Here is a 20860-nt window from a genome sequence, read left to right on the forward strand (position 1 = left end):
TTTTATATTTTGTACTTAAAAGTATTTTGAGCAAGGGTAATGAAACTGTGGGGATCAGAAGAATGAGCTTTGATAAGTTAATGGATAAAATTTGAACAAAATCCATTTGAGAATTTAAAAAGAAATTGAAGGTACAATAGTACCGTATCAAGATGTGTCTTTTTCTGTTTGAAGGAATTCCTGGTCCCCTTAGTATAATCCTTCAATAATATACTGTTGATACTGTACATTGAAAACAGAAATATTTTACATTGTTACTTTTTATGAAAATACTTTACTGATCAATAAAGTTTAATTTACTTCAAAATATTGAGAGAAATAGCAATAACATCAGCATTACAAATCAAACAACAGAACATCAACCAATTCTAACATGAATCTTTTGTATAATTATACAATAATCATTATACATTTTCAAACAGATGTTAGAGATAATCATACCTGGTTTACGGTAAGCCACTATCAAGTAGAGAGCCAGCACTACAGCTAGAGTTATCAAAGCAGTCCACCAGCTGATAAGAAACATGACGGCCACACAAAGGATAGCTCCTCCAAGACTCAGCCACATATTGTAGTACTAGAAGAAGTACGGGATATATTAATCACACAATTTTTCTTTTTTGCTAGTTGCTTTATATCACACCGACACAGATAGGTCTTATGGCGACGATGGGACAGGAAAGGCCTAGGAATGGGAAGGAAGCGGCTATGGCCTTAATTAAGGTATAGCCCCTGCATGTGCCTGGTGTGAAAATGGGAAACCATAGAAAACCATCTTCAGGGCTGCCAACAGTGGGGTTCGAGCGGATGCAAGCTCACAGCTGCACGCTCCTAACTGCACGGCCAACTCGCCCGGTAATATTTTATTAAAGCGGAAGCCATTCTCTTTTCAGTTTCAACTGGGTTAATATATAACCTTTAAGGTTTACAGACTGTCAAAACTAAATTAAGATAAATAAAAGAAAATACCTGAAAATAACGGAATGACCTATTTTATTCCTAAACAAACACCATCACATTCCATCTATCACTTTTATCGTGCATGTATATTTTCAGTTACTTTTATAATGCATGTTACTGATTAAGAAATACACTGTAAAACAGATTTATTTGACAACACAGAATTTTAACATAAAATGGTTTTTGCACTTGTTCAAAATAAGAAACATATACACATCACATTGTAAACAATGCTACTAAGTCCTGGTAAGTAAAATTATGTACTTATGATAGATTCTATTTTATTTTGAATAAAAAATACTTTTTATTTTTGCATCAATAATTATTTTGTAAAAGTAAGTCATAATGAGGAGTAAAGGGGGTTTTCAATTCCTATCTTTCATGGGTCTTCCATTTATACCCAACATCTTCATTCTTTGCTGAGTAAATAATGACAATTATGATCATGATGACTTCAGAAGAACATCTATTATGCACTGCAGAAGACAGTGGTGTTAGAAATAAACCACAAGGGAAACCCAAGAAAAGGCTCAGCTTGAGACCAATCAACAAACCTTTAGAAGAAACAACACTTGTGACTTTTACCATACATTCAAATCTGGGCTAACCAGCTATCATGGCCCTTCATAATATTTCTAGGGCGAGAACAGCAATCTTATTCGGAATAATCATGAACACTGTGAACGATTTGCTCAATATTTTGAGTCCTCACGCAACTGCCCTCCTCCACCATCAAATATTACAATTTCAATACATCCTTCAAACATTCCCTTCCCCTGGATTGAGCAGAAATCACCCGAATCATTGCATCTCTCTGCAACAACAAGACACCAGGCAAGGATTCATAGTTGGTAAACTTCTGAAAATGGCTGGTTTCAATTTTATTTCCAAAATAGAATAACTCTTTCAGGATATATGGGAATCTGAAACTATTCCTAATGAGTCAATATTGGCTCTTATACATTTTTCCATAAACAAAGGCAACAAAACATATGTGAATAACTACAGAGATATATCACTTCATTCAGTTGCCTATACAATCCTGTCAAAAGCACTTCAAAGTTGCATTGAACCTATTTTTGATCCACACATGGGAATATCAAGCAGGCTTCTTGCAAAACCCACTCTCAGAGCAAACAGATCTTTCCACTAAAGAATACGTAAAATTAACATCTCTTCACACCAAACCACTTGTATTGCCTTTTGTAGGCTGGGAACTAGATCCAAAGCAGCAAACACTGACTGCCTTGCTTTTAAATAAGTAATGTTATTGGTTTTACATCCTACTAACTGTTTTTGTGGTTTTCAGAGATGCCACAGTGCTGGAATTTTATCCCATAGGAGTTCCTTTACACGCCAGTAAATCTACCAACATAAGGCTGATGTATTTCAGCACCTTCAAATACCACCGGACTGAGCCAGGATCGAACCTGCCAAGTGGGGCTCAGGCCAGTGCTCTACTGTCCGAGCTACTCAGCCCGGCTGGCTTGCTTTTGCAGATGAATGTAATCCTAATGGCAGATGACCTCAACATTGCCTCCATGTTAAAACCACAAGACGTAGCTGAAGCAGTAGGTCTCCAGATTTCCTTTGAAAAATTTGGAGTAATACCACTGCCTATTTCAATACCAAATATGGATATATTAAATGCTGGATTCAGCTTAAGTATTCTTTAATGCATCAGAGAAAGAAGCCCTGAAATATTGGACTAAACCCTTGGAAACGGCTCCCCATTATCTTAGCAACACGAGATATAGAGTAATTCCCATGCAGCTCTTCAATATTCTTATCACCTTTCTTGAAAATTTGGATGATTATTCTTTTTTACCAATCCTCAGGGACCTCCTTATTCTCCCAGACAATTCTGAGAACTTGGTATGTCCACTGCAGGCCTACAGCTCCAGCTGCCTTTATTATCTCCACTGAAATTTCCTCTATTCCAGCAGTTTTTCCATTCTTCATCTTTCTTACTGCCATTTCAATTTCATTCATTGTAATTTCTTTATCCATTTCTTCATCAACTAATTGCCCTTCCTGGTGGTCCATTGAATGACTGTCATTATTTCTCATGTTCTGCAACTTCCGAAAATACTCTCTCCATCTATTCCTTATTTCTTCTGGCTTTGTTAATATTATGCCATCTTCATCCTTCACAAATCTGGTGTTTACCTGATCTCTCTTTTTGTTTCTTAAGATACCATACAATAATTTCTTGCTGCCCTGCATATCATCTCTCAATTTCTGTATGAATAAGGCCCAGCTTTTCCTCTTTCCTTCCTCCACTACTTTCTTGGCCAAATTCTTTGCCTCCACATATTTTCTTCTACTTTCTTCAGTCTTAGATGTTTTCCATGTTTTCCACAACATTTTTGTTTCCTTCACTTTACTCTTTACCCTATAATTCCACCAGTGCATCTCGTTGTCTTTCACATTTCCTGATGTTCTACCACATACCTTTTCTGCACATCCAACCAGTGCTTCCTTAAATCTTTTCCATTCATCTTCAACATTCCCTGTCTCCATCCTGAGTACCAAGGGTATTATTTCCCTTTGAAACTCTTCTTGTATGCTTTTCTCCTTCAACTTCCATACTTTAATTCTTTTCTCTCTTCATAATGGGTTTTTTCAATCTTTCCCACTTTCAGTTTTCCTGTCACAACTCTATGATCTCCACCAAAGGCTTCTTCAGGCATGGCTGTATCTTTTTCTTTCATGAAGTCAACCAGTTCTTCTGTCTTTCCCATCAGTGTCAGGACATTTGATGTTGCAAATCTTGATGTAGTTTGGTGCTGGTTGGCCACTTCTCACAGCTCTCCCAGAACCAAAGAGCTGCGCGTCCCTTTTAGCAGGAGACGCCCTAACCTTTTCTGAGGTACCATATCTGCTTTATCCATACAGGCCAGTAAAGTAAAGTTATATAGTATTAAATTTCCGATCATTTATGTCTTATACATTTTTACCGTACTGGCTATGATAAGAGATATTCATGAATTTGGAAGTCCATATCAGCGCGAAGTCACGAGAAAATGGGTAAACAGATTTTAATGAAAATCGGTATGTAAAGTTGGGGAATAATGACCTTCAGTCTATGCTATACATAATTATATAAGATGCCCTAATATCACAGATTTGGAAGAAAACAAAATGTGAAGGCCTACAATATAGAAAGCTCATAAAATTGATCAACAATAACAATACATTGACCGTGGTTTGTTGTGATGTGCTTTGTGTCTTCTACTGTCACTCATCTCTGAGTATAACAGCCTGCCTGAATATTCACAGGAAGTAGTTGAGGAGTTAGATCTCTCTCTTCTTTAGAATGCCATTCCACTAGTTCATAAGTGTTATGATACTACTGGTACATAACACACTGGTTCATCATAGCATTCCAGCTATTAAAACGCTACTCTGAAGCACTGATTAGAATGAGCAGTGTGCATATTTAATGGAATAATGGCAGAGGAGTGTTTCCAGCCGTCTGCAGCCTGGTCATTCCAGCGCTGTGACTTTGGACTGTTCAAAATAGACCACAGTTACTGAACAATGTACTATGTACCCTTGATGCAACTATTAATCAACAGCCAATAGCTGATAATGCTGTTGTTCACAATAATACCAAAAATTGTTATTCAATTCTTTTAAAATGCTCCTATTTTAAGTATGTAAATAAGTCAAGATATTCAAATCAAGTTGTTGGTTTACGCCAAATGTTAAATCATCAATTACCTATTGCAAGTCAAAAATCTCGAACCAAAGACTTCAACAAGGTGGTTTTTCAATTTTTACGACATTATTTCCGATTAAGATCTCACTTAGCTATTCTCATGTCGCTGGAATTTATTTCCTAACATTCTGACAAATTGCAAATTGTAGCGTTTGTAAATAGTTTTATAAACAAGTCAATTGAAAAAAAATTCAACTTTTTGTAATTATCAAAATCTCAGATGTATTTCTGGTATATTCAGTGGACAATATTTTAATAATTCAATTAAATTTTATACAGGGTCCAACACAAACTGCGATGAAACGATAGACTGTTATTTTGTTTATGTAAATAACTTTATAAATAAATAAGCACTCTATTTTGTACCTTTGACAACTATTAATCAACAGCTAATGTCTGTCATTCAATCTTTCTTTTAGACTGCTCCTATTTTAAGTATGTTAATATTCAATGTGAATAATTATATTTTAATTTTAAATCAGGTGCCTGATTTCACCTTGAGAAGGTACAATGAGCGAAGATGCCCTCTATGAAAGGCAAAACATGTCCCATATTTTATAATGTAAAAAGGATCAAATCCTAATTGTATAAGACTGTAATGTATTGAATAGGTGGTTAAATAATAATTTTTTTTTTTTTTTTTTTTTGGCTTTACGTCGCACCGACACAGATAGGTCTTATGGCGACGATGGGACAGGGAAGGGCTAGGAGCAGGAAGGAAGCGGCCGTGGCCTTAATTAAGGTACAGCCCCAGCAATAAATTAATTAGCAATATAATAAGTATAGTAATCTTCAATATGGAACCACAATGATATTTATCACTTGCAGCGTAGTACTGTTTGTTAAAAGCAAGAACATGTGCGGTTTTTCATTTGATTGAGTATTTTGTATGATGACATTGCTTTTAATTGTTACATTCCTACTGACGTCACTGTAATGACCTATGTGGACTTCTGTTGGGAAAACCACAAAGACAGTCTTTCGGAGAATTCTGTAGCAAAGCACGGGTACATCAGCTAGTATTTATAAAGACAAAGAACTACTTATTTCCATAATATTTACACCATTATGGTTGAATATACATCTATTTTTCTACATAATCACCTATGTCCTACCAGCTTGCCGCCATGCCTCTGAGAAGATAGATAGATAGATAGATAGATAGATAGATAAAGAATGGGTGAACCCTGCCTTCGCAGGGCTCCACACGTAGGTCTGTGAAGACCCTTTGTGTCCCTTAAACGGGTTTGCCTAGTCCAGACCTAGTGCTCCTATAAAGGATACCAGTGTCCGGATGTTGGCATTCCTGACGTCTTCCAGGCTCACGAAATGTGAGCCAAGGTATCGATGTCTAGTGCTTGCAAGAGCCTCACACTGACATAACACATGCGCGGAGGTCTCCTCCTCCCTACCGCATCTTCTACACATCGGATCCTGACTGATTTTCATGATGTGTAGGTGTCTCTGTAAGGTATTGTGGCCTGTCAACAGTCCAACTACCATTCGCATTCTGGTTCTATTCAAATTTATCAGGACCTTTTTATAACTTTGGCTAGGCCCTTTGATAAGTTCATGTGCCTGCCTTGCTATAGTTAACCTCTTCCAAATGTCTAAGTGAGACTGGTTTGTCCACTGGGATATTACCAGTTTCACGCTTCGGAGTGACACTCCCAGGAAGGGCTCTGGTCCTATAAAAGGACCTTTTGAGCCTTGTTTCGCTAGTTTGTCAGCTTCTTCATTTCCGCTGATACCTGTGTGCCCAGGGACCCATAATAGGGTAACTGAGCTAAATTCACACAGCTGATCTAACATCCTTTGGCATTCCCATACCATTTTTGATGTTGTTTTAACTGCACAGAGTGCTTTTAACGCTGCCTGGCTATCGCTGCAAATAGTGATACATCTTCTGTGTCCAGGCATTTTCCATATATATACAGCACAGGCCAGTATTGCATATACTTCGGCCTGGAAAACAGTAGCGTATTTACCCATAGGTAGGGAGAGCCTTGTCTTAGGCCCCCAGACCCCGGCGCATGTGCCCGTCTCTGTCCGCGAGCCATCTGTGTACCATGTACAGCCCCCAGACCTAAGACGGGCCCCAGCATCCGCGGCCCACTCCTCCCTTGTGGGTATCACCACTGTGAATTTATAGTTCAAATTAAAACTAGGCTTCATCAGGTCCCCAATCATCATTGTCATAGGGCAAGTCTGGTGAAGCCTTGTGAGAATAGAGGCATGACCTCTATTCGATGCCTCTGAGAAAGGTTGAACCTCATCTTTCACCTAGTCATCTGTGTTTGTTTGAATTTTTGCAGCTTGGATACAGAGGGATGCCACCACCTTGCATGACTGCTATTTGGTCTAAGGTGTGAAGTGGAATGGCCAGGTTTCATAACCTATAACAATCAAGTGCAACAAGTTGTCCTTTACAATTGCATAGCAGCAAAGACTAACCAACAACCATGCGATTGGCGGCATCCCTCTTCGCCCAAGTCGTAAAAATTCAAACAAACACTGATGACGAAGTGAAAGATGAGGTTCAACACTTCCTCAGTGGCATGGCAGCAAGCTTTATAGAAATCAAAATTTCTTTGTATTTATAAAAAAAATAGTAGACATTTTTGGGATTACCCTAATAACTTGATTTGACATTTGTTTTGTTTCTTTCCAATACTTACCTTATCCTGTTGGGATCCTTTTCTCCTTCTGTGTTTGTCCAGTATTTATACCACCTCCATTCATCTTTATCTTATGTCTCTTCCCTTTTCCTGTCTTTACCCAACTTTCTAAGTATCCTCCACTTCCTGAATTGAGAGAGAAGGTCTGCCAAGATAGCCCCTCAATGCCTGCCCTCCTGATGAAGGTGGGAAGCAAAAACAAGCTCATGATGGGGGGACTGAGAAGAAATGGTTGCAGAAGAAGTGGAACTGATGAGGAGAGAGCCCATCTATTTGAAGATGGCAGCATTTGAAGATGTAAAGATTGTCATTTATATAGTAAATCAGGACTGAAATGTTCTTTTCTTCTTCTCCTTATCAATACACCTTTTTCTGGAACTTCCCCATTATATTCTTCCTATTAGTTTCTCTGTCAAGCTGAGACTTAGAGAGCACGATACTGAAATGGTAACAGGTAGGGACCCTCTTCAGAGGCACCCCTACCCAAGGAGCGATGCCCCTATCTATATGAGTCCCAGAGCACTGTCTATCGAGAGACAGACCCAATCACCAGCACAATGAAAAAGAAAAGAATCTTGTATTTCTTTTACATCTTGCAACTGGCAGGAAATCAGATTTTACGATAACTAGTGGTAAAAAATCTTTCAGGAGACAATGGGTCAGCAAAATTCAGCAAGATTTTAAAAGCAACTGAATTCGAGAGAGCAGATGCACAGAATAAAATTAGCACCCTACTGGAGACTTGTGAATTTTCAGCAGAAATAACACATAGAAGGGCTATAGTGATTTCAGACAAACTGAGACAATTATGATCAGAACAAATGAAAAAGTACTGGGCAGATCCCAAGAAGCAAACAGTATAATCTCCCAAGAGAAAGTGAACATGAAAGGACTCGAGTGGTCCAATGTGGCTAGTAAAGTGAATAATAATAATAATAATAATAATAATAATAATAATAATAATAATAATAATAATCATCATCATCATCATCATCATCATCATCTGTTTACCCTCCAGGTTCGGTTTTTCCCTCGGACTTAGCGAGGGATCCCACCTCTACCGCCTCAAGGGCAGTGTCCTGGAGCTTCAGACTCTTGGTCGGGGGATACAGCTGGGGAGTATGACCAGTACCTCGCCCAGGCGGCCTCACCTGCTATGCTGAACAGGGGCCTTGTGGAGGGATGGGAAGATTGGAAGGGATAGGCAAGGAAGAGGGAAGGAAGCGGCCGTGGCCTTAAGTTAGGTACCATCCCGGCATTCGCCTGGAGGAGAAGTGGGAAACCACGGAAAACCACTTCCAGGATGGCTGAGGTGGGAATTGAACCCACCTCTACTCAGTTGACCTCCCGAGGCTGAGTGGACCCCGTTCCAGCCCTCGTACCACTTTTCAAATTTCGTGGCAGAGCCGGGAATCGAACCCGGGCCTCCGGGGGTGGCAGCTAATCATGCTAACTACTACACCACAGAGGCGGACAATAATAATAATAATAATAATAATAATAATAATAATAATAATAATAATAATAATAATAATAATAATATGATGATAATGATGATGATGAAAATAATATACCTGTAGTTTTATTTTACTATCATTTTTAGCTAAGGTAGCATTTGTTTCCAATTTGAGAAAGTAATTTTACCTCTTCATCACTCCACAAATAGGGACCAAATAGTTTGGTTTTGAAAAATTATAAATAATTCCAGGTCTGAACATTTTTTCATCAAGTTCAGCTAGGTGCACAAATTTGTATGGAAGTGAATAAAAATAAAAATTTTGAGAGAAAGATACTTACTCTGAACTTTGGTCTCCATCCAATAGGTTTTGCGAGGGAAGCATGGAATGTACTGAAGTTGATGAGAGCATATGCAGCTAAGAAAAAGTTTGAGATCAATGGAGCAATGGCATTCAGTTCACCTGAAACAAACCAGCATTCTTGTATTAATACTAACACATTTCATAACTTGCAGCCAGTTCAATAACTGTCAAAGTGATAACATTAAACTCTGGGTTTCATTATGTTTTGAGCAGTACGTCTATCTCCATATTCCAGCACAGCACCATTTGTCTGTCCACCGTCATTATAAACTGTAAGGCCTTTCAGCATTCAGTTTGCAAGCTTCTGTGAATTAACCAAGTGCCTCCACAATCCTATGTTTGCATCTCGCTCTGTGGCCTCGTTTAGTTCCACACCTCTTATCATAAAATCATTACGAACTGAGTTTAACCAGCATTGCCTTGGTCTTCCTCTACTTTTCTTAACCTTTATGGTCAAGTCCATTATTCTCCTACATAATCTATCCTCCTCCACTTGCCTCACATGACCACACCACCAAAGCTGGTTTATCCTGGTTCATCCATCAAATTTAGTCTTTATCTCATTTTGAATACCCTCTTGCCATCCCAGCATCATTCTCACCACTTTCATGTCTATTACTTCTAACGTATAAGATATCCCGAGTCCACCCAGCATGTACATCATCATCATCATCAATTCCCCTTTCCCAGCCGACACCAGATGGGGCCGACACAGTTCCTCTCCACTTCATCCTGCCTCTCCATCATTCCTCATCCTACAATGTCTTCCAGTCCAGGCTCCGTTGTCCTATGCTGTTCTTCACGAGTCCATCTATCGTAATCTTAGTCTCCCTTGTCCTCTATTCCCGATCATTTGTCTTTCTAGTACCTGTCTTCGCAGTCTTTTCTTCTTTCATCCACTTGACATGTCCAAACAACCTCAATCTGTTCTGTTCAAATTTGTCATTTAGTTTTTGCACATTTAGCTCTTTTCACGAGTCCTCACTTCTCATTCTATCACTCCTTGTCTTCTGTACCATACTCCTCAAGAATTTCATTTCAGCTGCCTGTACTCTACCCTTTTCTCTGAGTCACTGCCCAGGTTTCTGCTGCAAATGTCATTATAGGTTAATATCTCTTGTACATTACATCTTTAGCCTTCATTGATACATACACACCAAACCCAGGAAACTGGAAAAACAACGATGATGATGATGATAATGATGATGGTACATACAGCCTACAACCACAAGCTGACTGCATTAACATTGTTGCACCTTGATTCAATTTATCTTAGTATTCTACCATCGTAGGAGATTACACATCTTAAGCACTTGAAATGATCCACAAGTTCTGGTTTTGAATTCCCTACCTGGCATTCAATCCCCTTAGGTTTCTTCCCTACTGAATCACTTTAGATATGGAAAGGTTAATTTTCATATCATACTCATTGCACCTAGTTTCAAGCTCTATGATATTAGTTTCCTTTCAGCACAGTCTGCCATTAAAACCAAGTCATCGGCCCAACATAGGTCAAACTGCTTATGAAGTTTGCACCCAAATGAATCCCTACATCCAGCTTTATATCTTCCAGTTCAATAATTGTACAATATTTTTCAACTCAGAAACAAGGTGGATCTCAAGTATTTTTCTTTCATGTTCACAAATGGCAAAAAGAATCTCACACAGAAAAGGTTTATTACCGGCCGAATTGGCCATGCAGTTAGGGGCGCACAGCTGTGAGCTTACATCCGGGAGATAGTGGGTTCGAACCCCTATGCCAGCAGCCCTGAAGATGGTTTTCCACGGTTTCCCATTTTCACACCAGGCAAATGCTAGGGCTCTACCTTAATTAAGACCACGACTGCTTCCTTCTCTCTCCTAGGCCTTTCCTATCCCACCGTTGCCATAAGACCTAACTGTGTCCATGCAACGTAGAGCAAATTGTAAAATAATAATATAAAAGGTTTATTTACTGAATTTATAATCTAGTATTATTATGTGACTTTCGACAGAACCGAAGTACCGCATAACTACAATCCCAAATATCTAGGAATCACTCTGGATCGGTCCTTGACATTCAAACAACAGTGCATCACGTTACCTAAGAAACTTGGCTCCAGAGTGAACCTACTCCGCAAGATTGCCGGAAGTAGCTGGGGTGCGGACGCCAATACCCTACGCACTGCTGCACTCGCTCTTGTGTATTCTGCTGGTGAATACAGTGCTCCTGTATGGCAAAACAGCATTCACACAACAAAGATTGATGTCCAGCTTAATGAAGCCATGAGAGTGATCACTGGTACTGTCAGATCTACTCCCATTCAGTGGTTACCTGTCTTAGCTAATATTGCCCCGCCAGATCTAAGGAGGAAAGCAGCTAGGGTAAACTTGCTCAAGAAGATCTCTTCTCATAAGAACTCTCCCTTGTACGATGCCCTAGAACAGCCACCAACAACTCGTCTGAAATCACGCAAACCACCCTGGACTGATTTTAAAATTATCAGTTCTTTCGACATGACCTCTGAGTGGCGACAGCGTTGGCACGAACATCCACCCAACAACGTTCACTTGGTTCAAGATCCAACAAAGAAGGTTGAAGGATTCCAACTGAGGCGTCAAACCTGGTCGAAGCTGAACCGAATTAGGACGGGTCAAGGGAGGTGTGGCTACATGTTGAAGAAATGGGGTTTCCGTTCATCTGCTGACTGCGACTGTGGAGCGGAGGAGCAGACAATGGAACACATCGTTAAGGAGTGCCCACTTCGAGCATTTAACTGTGATCTGAGACTTCTACATCAAGTGACTCCGAGTGCTCTGGACTGGTTGTCAAATTTGGACATTTCCATTTGATATATTTTTTTTGTGTACTTGTAAAGCCATATGATATATATATATTTTTGACTTTAAGTACATTTCAATACGGACCATAACATGAGATTTGTAACATGTAATGTCAAAATGCTCTCGAGACAGGGACTTCATTCACAATACAAGACAGCAAGATGAAGTAGAACTAAGTTCGTATTAAAGATATAGAAAATTACAAAAGACTGTTTCTGTAGCAATTGCATGGTCTGAAGAAATCTCATCCTCCTACACAGAGAAGTAAAATTTCTGTGCAGTCCGAATGACCTGTGTTTACATTCTGTTTGGTAGTAAGTTACAGGTATAAATATTATTAGAATGATGTAGGCCTAGTTTATGGTGTATATTGCTGTAGCTCTGCCTTAATTTACAAAGGTCTAAAGAGAGTTCCTTTGAGTTGGGATACAAATTACAGTACAATAAGAGTGTAAATCACAGGCATATTCTAAATCATAGCCTTCCCAGTTCTAAGGCAGCTATTACAAACCCAGCCAACGGGTTGATTTCTAAACCTTGGCTAAATGGTTAGCGTGCTGGCCTTTGGTCACAGGGGCCCCGGGTTTGATTTTTGGCAGGGTCGGGAATTTTAGCCATCATTGGTTAATTTCCCTGGCACGGGGGCTGGATGTATGTGTTGTCTTCATCATCAATTCATCCTCATCACGACGCGCAGGTCGCCTACGGGAGTCGAATCAAAAGACCTGCACCTGGCAAGCCAAACCTGTCCTGGGATCTCCTGGCACTAAAAGCCATATGTCATTTTTACCTTTTTGGTGCTACCCCATTACAGATAATTGTAGGGACCACCATGGAGTATTCTTCTCTGAAGACTTCCTGCATCTCTGTAATGCTCTGCTATACTCTCTGCAAATGAGGTTTTCCATCATTTTTAGGGCCTACCTTTAGGCCTCTTTCCTTTTATCTTCTCATTAAACCTGCAGTACACTTCCACCATACTCCCGCAGAAGTTTACACAAACTGTCACAACAAGACAGGTAAGCTAACTTTTTTATTTATTTTTTTATTCCCTAAGAGCTCATTTTCAAGCTTGCCCATATTAACTCAACATGATTCAAAATCAAATGGTATGGAGGTAAGCTGAGTACTTCATGCCCACAAATCTGTGTCATTTCATCAATAACAAATCTTTTAGAAAATGTCTTTCCTTGACAATTTGCAGAAACACTGCCTTAACTGGAATCAGATTGGAAAACTCTATATGTTCTTCCAATGAAGCCTATTCTTTGTTGCTGGACATAAATAGCAAGTCTTTTGGCCATCTGGTTTCTGATTCAATCCAAGAGGGCAGCCTGTGGCTTTCAAATGAAGTAAATTTGAATACATTCCATTTCCTCGATAAGTACTTGTCTGATTTTTTAAATAACCACAAACAATGCTGAATTTATAATGTCCGTAAGTTTAGGGCTATGTGCACAAACAGTACAGTTCCTTTAAAAAAGAGTACTGCATGTTCAATATGAGCCTCATGGTAACGATCCTAAAAGTGGTGGGGCGGGGAATATTTTTTGTATCTTTAATGGTTCACAATTTGTTTGAGCTGAATAATCCTGTATGATAAAATATCCATTATGATTGGAAAATTCTTAGAACTGCATTGAGTTTTACTTACCGATTAGAATGAAACTAACAGCAATAAAAAATGTAAGGACATATCCTCGGACAGGTTCATTGTTCTTCCCATAGCCTTTTGCAAACCATCCAATGCAAGGGTACAGCTTATCCTTACAGAGAGCCTGGAAGACCTTCGGAGCAGATACAAGACTTGCAAGGGCCGACGACAAAGTAGCTGCAAAACATCCTGCGTAAATCAAGGGTCCAAATGCAGCTACCAGCTCCATTACCTACACAAGACATAATCATATGTAAACAAGTATACAATAAAATTAATAGAGAAAAAGGATAAAAGGTCCATGAAAAACAATGTTACTCATATCACCTGTCTTATTAAATACAGTATTCACCACTCTCGAAAGCAGCAAAATTAGGAAGGTTATTTACTCATCGACATCCAACACTCTCCATTCAATTTTCAAAGTGGGCAAGCCATGGCAATATGGAGAATTGTCTGAGGTACATTACCACAATCACAGTAAGGATTCTCAGACCTTCCACTAACATATCCAGTACTGGCATCTACCATGTTGTGTTCTTATTGAATATAATGGTTACCTCATTCTCCTAAGTAGATTAAAACAAGATGGACATTTAACTGGATCCAAGATCAAACCAAGATTGTCAGGACTAGAAAAGTTATATGAAACATTTGTTGAGCCATAGCTTATTAAAATAAATTGCTCCCCAATCAGCCTCTTGTCTAGTAACCAGAAGGGTTTTCTTGACTTTATCAAGAGATTCTGGAGTGAGTAGTCCTGATGTACTGGAAGAAGAGGATTCTCACGGCATTGGGCTTTGAGTGTGGTATTGTTTTTTTAGAGTTGTCTTTCCTTGGAGTAGAGGAGGTGGTACGTCTGATAGAACTGGAAATCTGTGCAGGGGTGTGGACTTAATGGTTCCTGATATAATCACAGGCTTCAGCAGCCAGCACAGTTCCTATCCTTGCTGCTAAATGGGGCTGCATTAATTCCATTTCCGACCCAGTTAGAACCGGAAACAGACTGTGGATTTTCATTTTCATATCTAATTTAGTTGAGTATCAATCTTCTTCATGTGGATACTGTTAACCACATCAGGCTACAATATCCAGCAGCCGGGTATACTACGACAACAGCTGATGTCGTGAGAGTTGCTGCAGTTGTTCATCGGCCCATCTCTTACAGTTTGTGCAGGATTTAATAGAGTAATGGGTTATGATCTTGGCAGATGTTCTACTGAGATGTTCCCTGTAAGTCAGTGATCAATCCAAGACAGGTAACGTATAGGCTGGCAGCAGGCAAATACACAAATGGTACCTCTTACTGTAATACTTTTGAGAGAGAGAGAGAAATTAAACAGATTAAGTGATAACTAAAACATGTGTATACCAGATAATGTTGCAGAAATAATTATAACATTAAAATACATATAATGACAAAAATTATGGTTATGATCATCTTGTCATAATATGATGTCTTTAAGTTGACTTGGAACCTCAGGCAAAGAAGTACATCTGGAAATGATAGCCAGAATTTGTTTACATTGCCTGTTTCCTACAACAAGTCAGTGTTTGTTCCTTATCCACTTCTTTGTTTACATGGCCTGCCTGCTTCCTCCAGCAAATCAGTGATTATTCTACATCAGACATTAGAGGTGTCTCACAAAATTTTTCTCCTTTTCAATTTATTTTCTGTATGTTTATTCATTACTAATTCTGGCTGATAGTATGAGAGGTACCCTGGTCTTTCTGATTGCAGTGAATTTCAGAGGTTTCTACTCTCACAAAGTATCTGGAAGGGCTGGTCTCCTTATATAGTGGAGGCCAAATGAGCTTGAGACGGTTCAGGTTTAGCTTAGTTCTGAGAGTGATTCAGTCAGCGAGACAGTGCTGTGAAGTGTGTATAAGCTATAAATTTCATTTTTGTTCTGTATTGAAGTGCAATTATAAGAAATAAATTGACAAGAGGGTCCACCTTTTCAATACAATATGGATGCCTGTGAGGGATGAGAGGGTGGGGTCTATCTCGGTGATGTCACACGCAGCTGGAGCTGGCCGTATGTTAAAATGGCGGACATTGTCACGCTATCTTTATACAACTTGACCTTGACCTTAGTCTTAGTTACGTTCGGTAGATACTTTGATAAAGATGCTTAAAGACACGTGAAAGGAACGTGCAACAGGAAGCCTGCGCTTCTCATGAAGCTGGGAAGTAGAAACCACCTCATCAGGAGTTGAGATGAAATGGATGTACAAGAACTGGGATTGGACGTGGAGACTGTCTTTGTCCTTTTGCGTTTTCTTTCTATTTCTCCTTCGTCCCACACTGACCTATCAATGTGTTCTGTTCATTGTCCTTATCTTTCTATGTATGACTTGAATTGGACTTGCTTGTTCCTTTCCATTAACTACATAGATTGCACGAAGTTTATCTTCTCATACCTATCACAAATTTCTTTAATCAACAGGGTACCTTACTTTGACAAACAAATAATTAAACCAAAGAGGGAAGTTTATTCACCTAGTCATCTATGGCATAAGGTAGGAGGATTGAACATCAACGATATACCGTACATACGCAAATACTCTGTGCATACTTTTTCTGGAAATTAGTGAACAAAAACTTGGGTGCACTCATTCACTGAAATAAGACTGGTACTGCTTCACCGGGAACAATGGAGCCCATTATACTAGAGAGTTGTCCAGCCTTGGCCTGTGTGGTGTCAGTTGCACATCAGAAGTGAAGTGTGAACCATGTGTTAAGTACGGCTATAAGTTCTCGTAATCACTCACTCATGACAAAAGTAAAGCTGAGGGTTCTATCCAGCCTCAGTCTGATGGTATTTGAAGGTGCTCAAGTACGTCAGCCTCGTGTCAGTAGATTTACTGGCATGTTAAAGAACTCCTACAGGACAAAATTCTGGCACCACGGCGAGTCCCAAAACCATAAAAGTAATTAGAGGGAAGTAAAATCAATAACATTATTATTATCATCAACACACATTCAGCACTGGCAAGAGGACTCGTGGTGCTCCTCTGAAGCAATATAAAGATAAACTTAAACAAACCATGAGAAGAGTAGATAAAACCCTAATACTGGGCATACTCTTGCAGTGGATTGCACTCGTTGGCATGCTACCATCTCGGCTGCAGTTGTACAGTTTGAGCAGGAAAGTCAAAGAAAGGAAGAGAGGAAACTTGCCAGAGAAAGAAACTTCATCAAACACTATCATGCCCCCGCACACCTTCCATCAGATGCAACATGTATGGCCGCAAGTTTTATGCAAGAATTAGTCTGATAAGCCATCAGTGCCACCTCCATCAAGTGGACCAATGAATTACGGAACTGCATGTGAGAAGCTTACACTCAGATACGAGTATCAGCTGACAATGATTAAGATGCAGAGTACATTCAAAACCGTGCAGCAAAAGGAAAGTAAGCCTATGATGTCCGAGAAAATTATACTCGCGACTGGCGATAAAGCAAAACACGATTTTTAAAAAAATATTCGTCACCAGGCATTTTGAACAACACCTTCCTATACAGCTAATACCAGACAACACATTAGGAAAAACTAGCAGACCTCAAATATCAGGGGAAGGTAAGCAAACTGCATGAGAATTCTTTCTTAGCAGGTTGATTACCCAAAAGCATGTGAAGATTATGATGCATTTCTTAAAACAAATTTATATTTTCAGTTCTGGAGGAGATCATTACCTAGGATTAATTTCTTGTAAATAAAACACAAATGAAAGCCATTTTTTTCTCTTCTAAAATTAGGGTGTGCGGATTATTCAATGGCATGGATTATTCATGTACAGCATATACGTTAATTCTCCTGATCCCTAAAATACACATTCTTCAATTAATAACAACACCTTTATACAAGGTTAAATGTAAGGCATTTGTTTAGAACTTTAGCTATGATTAGCCATTACTCAATATAACTTCTTTATGAATGGATTTCGAAAGTGAATACCAAAACATTTTAAAACAGTGTAACTTGTATGACTGCCTCACCTACCAATCTAGTAATTTGGCCTATGAACAAAAATTATTTTTTTACCTGGAAGCTGTTGTGGAGACCCCAGACACATTTCTCCTCCCGACCTTCGCAATCGGTGTGGGTTCCATTATACAACATTTCAGTTACATTACCACTAGCATCCCGTTCCATCACTGCTCCAGATACAAATGCCATAAGCACATATGATACTGTGGTAATAGCAATGGAAACCAGAGTACCCTTTGGGATAGCACCTTGTGGATCCTGGAATAAAACACATTGCTGGTTAACCATTACAGTTATGGGAAGATCATGAGAGTATGACAAGAATGACTGGTTGTCGAAAGTTTGATGTTATAGAGAAACTGTAAGAAGGAAGTACAAGAGCACAGTAGTTGGAAACAGTAGCAGCAACTAAGGGGGCGAGGGGGGGCAGTCGCTCCCCCACTTTGTGGAGAAAACATTACATTTTTATTCCATTTTAGCCGGCTGAAACTAGCAATTGTTGGAATTATTTCAAACAAATTGTACAAGCCCCGTTATCTTATCATCTAGCTCTTTAGTTTTTTTCTTTAATTATTAGCAGAAATACGTACAAAATGTCGTTCGTCGCGGCTAACCGATTTGCATAGCGCCTCATTAAGTAGTGGAGACGTTGCATGTGCTGAGAAAAAGGGTAGCAGAGGTATGCCTTTTTGCCGAGATCAAGGACACTGAGGTATGATTCACCGATTGTTGCGTGCATTCATCCGTCCGGCAGTCTCTTTATTGTCTGTTAGTTTCTACGTGTGTAGTCAAATAATGATTTTTAATTGTATAATCACGCCGTACTTCTATTTAATTGTAATACATATGTATATTGTTCCTTTGATGAAAGTTTTATTCTGTAGTCTAGTATTGAATCTACATCTCAAAAACTGTTATTTCCACACTTAAATTAGTAAAACCTTTACCTCTCTGAGGAAATTCGACCAGAGAACATTAAAAGAAAAGTACCACTTTGTAGCTTTTCTTCCAGTTTACATTCATATAATCCCCCCCGATATATCCCACTAACCCGGGTACTTTTTGTTGTCCGTAATTTTGTTTCGCCCCCCACTTTTAATTCCCAATCGCCGCTACTGGTTGGAAACACAGATTCAACAAGGTAGTAGAGGTGATTATTAGTTTACTAGATTTTACTGCCCGTGTCGACCAGGTTTTGTAATCTGAAACAACTGTCTTCTTTGAGTTCCATAAAAAGTCACTAAATAGAACACAAAGGTGTTCCAGAGAAATGTATTTGAACAAACTTTGGGTAAACCTTGGCTGTCAGAGGTTAATGGAAAGTCTATGAGCCTGATGAAGTAATTAGATTGTTCACAAAAATAAACCATATAAAAAATAAGGTGTAAAGCATCTCGTGAGTTTGCCCTGATTTTATTGACCAGATGCCTGAAAAGCTTGAATCTTATTATTATAATATATGTCAGAGACTAAGTGAAAACTTCTCAGAGATAATAATTCCAATGTGGACTATAAAAATATGCAGTTATGATTTAAAGTAACAATCACCATAATTCATACTATAATGAAGATATATGTTTATTAAAAAGTTAAATGAAGGGATAAAGGTTAAGTTTAAAGGCATGTTGGGTGGAGCTGCGCATATTTTTTGGTTCATTCTGGCCTACTAGGGATTATGGGGCTCGTCTTAACTCTTAGCTAAGGTCTTCTGCTTTTTCTTGGCTCAGTACACTTTCATTTTCTGCCTATGTACCTGCTTCCTTCCATCCACCCACTTAGGTCTGGTGGTCCCCATACTCTTTTTGGTTGTGAGGAACAGTGGGAAGATTACCTGTGGGATGGCCTGTCGGTACAGAGATCGGTTCTTTATGGTCTCTAATGGGATCTGTAGTTCCTCTAGGTCTAATTTTACTGAGGTGATCCACCTGGTCTTGGAAGTCTTTCCCCTACTTGTCACTGTGAGGTTTCTGTTGGTGAGTCTGCAAGGTTTCAGGCAGTTTATGTGTCTGTAAAAAGTCAAGTCGCCTTTTCCTCATACATGTGACTATGTCTTCCTGATGTTTGTAGAGCTTGTTGTTGTGCCTGATCCTGTAGGTGCCATCCTCCTCTCTTATGGGTCCTAGTATTCTCAAGATCTTCCTCCCGTTAAATTCTAGTTTCCTGAGTGCGCCCTTTCAATTCATCAAGAGGCTCTCAGAGGCGTAGAGTACAGAAGGTCTTACTAATGAGTTGCAGCGCTTCAGCTTTAGGTTGTTGGAAAGGTAATTGGAGGTGTACATGCTTTTACAGGAATGAAAGGCCATCTGTAACTTGGTGAACCTGGTGTCTATGACCAAAGTTTTGCTCGCGCTTGCTGAGATCCATTCTCCTGAGTATTTGACTGCAGAAAATTTGACTTATTATGATGTACTTTCATAATGGGATTGTAGAAGGAGTGACAAACTCCGCCTTCTGCAGGTTAACCCTCAAGCTGGTTTTTGCTGCAATACTGTAGAGGCTCTGTAGTTCGTGATTAGCCTCCTCCATGCTGTTGGCCAGTAGGATGAGGTCATCAGCAAAGGCTAGACAGGGTACACTGAGGTTGTCTTTCTTGTACCCAAGCTTCAGTCCTGCTTCTGATGACAATGTGGCAGTCCATTTTCTGATGATCTTCTCTAGTACACAGTTGAAGAGGAAGCAAGATCTTCCTGCTTGACTCCCGTATGGATGGGAAAGCTCTCAGAGAACTCACCCCTAAACTTGACTTTGGAGGTGGTGTTTGTCAAGGTAGCTTGGACCAGTATAGTGGTCTTCTCATCTAGGCCTAGTTCCCACAGGGTACAAAAGAGGGTCTGTTTATTGAATCATATGCCTTTTGTAAATCCACCATAATAGCTAACCAGGGGTGTCCCCACTCCACTCCTATATGTGAGGATGGTCTTGAGGTTTTGTATCTGCTCTGTGCAGGACCTACTGATGCGGAAACCAGCCTGGTATTCACCTAGTTTGGGGTCCAGCTGTTCGGTGACTCTAGTTAGCAGGGGTGTAGAGAAGATCTTGTAGGTTACAAGCAACAGGGAGATGCCTCTGTAGTTGTTGAGGTCAGTCTTACTTCCCTTCTTGTGTAGTGGATGAATCACGGCTGAGGTCCATCCCTCTGGCAAGACCTCTGTTCTCCATATGTTTTGGATGATCTGGATGATACTCTGCAGGGACAATTCATCTAC

General features: G+C 39.5%; 1 protein-coding gene across 1 annotated transcript in view; it reads right to left on the bottom strand.

Annotated features, from left to right (window-relative positions):
• LOC136863365 (bumetanide-sensitive sodium-(potassium)-chloride cotransporter) overlaps window positions 1-20860 on the bottom strand; it is a 756312-nt gene that overhangs the window by 112157 nt on the left and 623295 nt on the right. Inside the window, exons 8-11 of the mRNA XM_068225649.1 lie at window positions 17709-17912; window positions 13660-13891; window positions 9160-9281; window positions 442-577 (exon numbers count right to left, since the gene is read on the bottom strand). Of these exons, the coding sequence (XP_068081750.1) occupies window positions 442-577; window positions 9160-9281; window positions 13660-13891; window positions 17709-17912 (694 nt within the window). The remainder of the gene's footprint in view (window positions 1-441; window positions 578-9159; window positions 9282-13659; window positions 13892-17708; window positions 17913-20860) is intronic.

This window comes from Anabrus simplex, chromosome 1 (genome assembly GCF_040414725.1).
Source record: "Anabrus simplex isolate iqAnaSimp1 chromosome 1, ASM4041472v1, whole genome shotgun sequence".
Lineage (NCBI taxonomy): Eukaryota > Metazoa > Arthropoda > Insecta > Orthoptera > Tettigoniidae > Anabrus > Anabrus simplex.